General features: G+C 41.7%; 1 protein-coding gene across 1 annotated transcript; it reads left to right on the plus strand.

The window, feature by feature from the left end:
• Positions 1–940: 940 nt before the first annotated feature.
• Positions 941–3,052, plus strand: SARC_13752 (hypothetical protein; the record flags this gene model as incomplete). The annotated part of the gene is made up of 4 exons (XM_014292116.1): positions 941–1,201; positions 1,887–2,190; positions 2,432–2,578; positions 2,855–3,052. Coding segments are annotated over 4 exons (910 nt in total), but the record flags the coding sequence as incomplete, so codon positions are not given.
• Positions 3,053–3,156: the final 104 nt, after the last annotated feature.

Genomic DNA, 3,156 nt, shown 5'->3' on the forward strand with positions numbered 1-3,156 from the left:
TATGGATATAGATATGGTTGTCCGATATTCTATTCTCTTTCAGCACGAGATGCACAGTGTTTCTACAGATTGAACATACATACAAATCGAACGTTTTCATCACAACTATTTTCCTCTTCCGAACAGCCTGTTATGATTCTGTCGGCGAGTTGGGCGAGTTCGGTTTCGTCATGTTTAAAGATTTAAATCCTGATGTCAACACATTTTCCCGTAACTTCGTGAAGGAGATTCGCCGTGCAGATGAGATGGAGCGAAAAATCCGTATGTTTTCTTATAGTGAACACGGATTCAAGACAATATACGCCTAAAACGTTATGATTTGTGTTTGAGGTTCATATGAACATTTAGAATGCGATCCTTATATGCAATGGGAACCTGCCGATGAGATATGCTCTGTGTATAGTTTGTGTTGTTCTTTGTACGATTTGTTTGCTTGTTTGTTTGCGCTCCACATCGGTTTGCCAGCTGTTTTGCCGTCTACATCTGAACATTATATCGGACAATTGTCCAATCAAAGTTACCGTGTGAATGTTTGTCCCCACACTCGACAGGAAACTCATGGTGTAAATCCGACCATTCCAAATAAAACCCCTCGCCAGGTTTTTGCGCTGCACAGATGGAAAAGGGCGGCATTGTGGAGGATGCCAATCAACTGCTCTCCTACCAGTGCGAGAAGAAGCACTCGCAACCATCATACTCGGAGATCGATGAGCTGGATCACAAACTTACACGCCTGGAAACTGGTATATGTGTCTTTAAGTAGTGTGAAATTAGTTCACACGTGTGTATGTGTAGGGCATTCAGGTGCGGGATCAAGTTGCACATCTGGCATATAGTCCATGATGTGAAATAGTTGAGAAATGCGTTTTATAATTCATTGTGCGTACGATTGATGCCAACTTATGTATATGCGAGTTATCTTCTTGCCTATTTTGGGGAGAATCGAAATCTTCAATAAGCGGCATAGTGTAGCAATTGAGCAAGAGGTTGTAAACGTCTTGTATACACGTAAACTGTTTTGTATTGACCTTCCTATTGATATCTTCCCGTCCTGGTCTGCAGAGGTCAAGGAGATGAATGATAATGAAGGCAACCTGCAACGAAATTACCTGGAGTTGATTGAGTTACGTTACATCGTCAAGCTCACCGACCAGTACTTCGAAGAGTCAAAGCGACAGTATGTGCCATGGAAGAAAAACATGTGACATTGAATTTTCTATATTGATTCGGACATGGACAGGTAGATGTTTGTTCTCGTATAGAGTAATTTACGTTTCCATATATATCTGCACGTGTAGCATTATCAGTTAATTTTTATAACTATCCATGAATAACTATCCATGAGCTATCAACTACTCATCTATTACGATGGATGGGTTTTATACTTATAAATAAGTCTCACTGTATCAACTTCCCGCGTACCTGACTTTATCATGCACCAATGAAGAGGAGCTGTGCATGAAATTTTGATGTACTAACCGAGTGCTTCCTTTTAATCATTTCGCTAGGACCGCCGAAAGAGCACTACTGTCTTCGTCCGATAGTGCACCACTCCTCGGCGGAAACGACACCGACGATGCTGATGTCGGTGCAACTCATAGAGGCGTTAAGGTATGACTTTGTTTTATATATCCTTGTATTTGTGCGTTTATTTTGTGCCTAGTGCCTAGATGTTGGAAAAATTTACATATATCTACACAGAGACGCATATAATCACTCACTTAACACACACTCACACACACTCACAAACACATACATATATATATATATATATATACATATATATATATATAAGTAATATATATATATATATTATAGATCCATACAGTAAAAGTGAGGTTCTTAAACTCGAATTCACGCGTATGTGTATGAATATTCACACAAAGATCGAACTTTCCCCAAACACGGCAGGTGGGACACTGTACCGGAGTGATCCCCAGAGAACGCTACGTCGCCTTCGAGCGAGTTATGTGGAGAGGCACACGCGGTAATGTGTACATGCGTCACGTGAACATTGATGAGAAGCTCAAAGACCCTGTCTCAGGCGAGATGATCGACAAGGTTGTGTTCGTGGCCTTCTACCAGGGAGATGTACTGGAGAGCAAGGTCAAGCGCATCTGTGATGGCTTTGGGGCGACTAACTACCCCTGCCCCGAGGCGTATGAAGAGCGTAGAGCTCTACAGACTCGGGTACGCTATGGAAGTCTTAATATCTGAGATCTCAGGTCACAAGATATCGAATGAATTTGTTTCTCGAGTTGTATGCTTTGTTTGCCTGCTCCACTACCACCAGCTGACTGAGCTTCAGGCTAGCTAAACCCTCCTATCCAATTACGACGCAAAGGGTGCCTCTAGCTATGCGCGCAATATCTCATACACCATGGAAAGGTCTCTGATCTTCATCATTTCTCTTTGGATTCGCATCGCATAGGTTGCTGCTGGCATTGAAGAATTGCAGATGGTGTTGGGCCGTACTGCCGATTTCCGAAAGCGTGTGCTGGGCGATATTGCCGACTCGTATGAAGAATGGTACATCAAGACGTTGAAGATGAAAGCCACTTACCATACGATGAATATGGTGGGTTAAACATACAACATCAGTTATCTATACTTTACGCTCTTGTGTATGATATGTTGGGCTGTGTTGCTGCTGTGTATGAGTGATAAGGTTGGGATCCATAACCAGTCTACAATCGGGGTATCAGGTACATATGCTCAATTACAAGCATTACCATAGATAAACACTCGTTATATTGTTGAATTGTTAAACACATTTTTGCAGAACTTCGTGAACAAAAGTGCATGTCTGTTTAAAGGGGGAGCTCACTACTGATCATATAAATTATTTTTGCAGTTCAACTTCGACGTGTCTGAATCTGCGCTAATTGCCGAGGGTTGGGTGCCCACGGCCAAACTAGCTGATGTGCAGAGTGCACTCAAGGATGTTACGGATCGACTAGGCTCAGGAGTACCCACAATTGTAAAGACCACGCACACATTCGATATGCCACCCACGTACCATATCACCAATAAGTTTACAAGTGCGTTCCAGGTACGTTTGTATTTATAGGTATATGCATATATAAGCATGAGTAATTATGCAAAAATGTTATAGTATAGAATATATATATATATATATAGATCATATTATGTACG

The sequence above is a fragment of the Sphaeroforma arctica genome (assembly GCF_001186125.1).
Source record: "Sphaeroforma arctica JP610 unplaced genomic scaffold supercont1.3685, whole genome shotgun sequence".
NCBI lineage: Eukaryota > Ichthyosporea > Ichthyophonida > Sphaeroforma > Sphaeroforma arctica.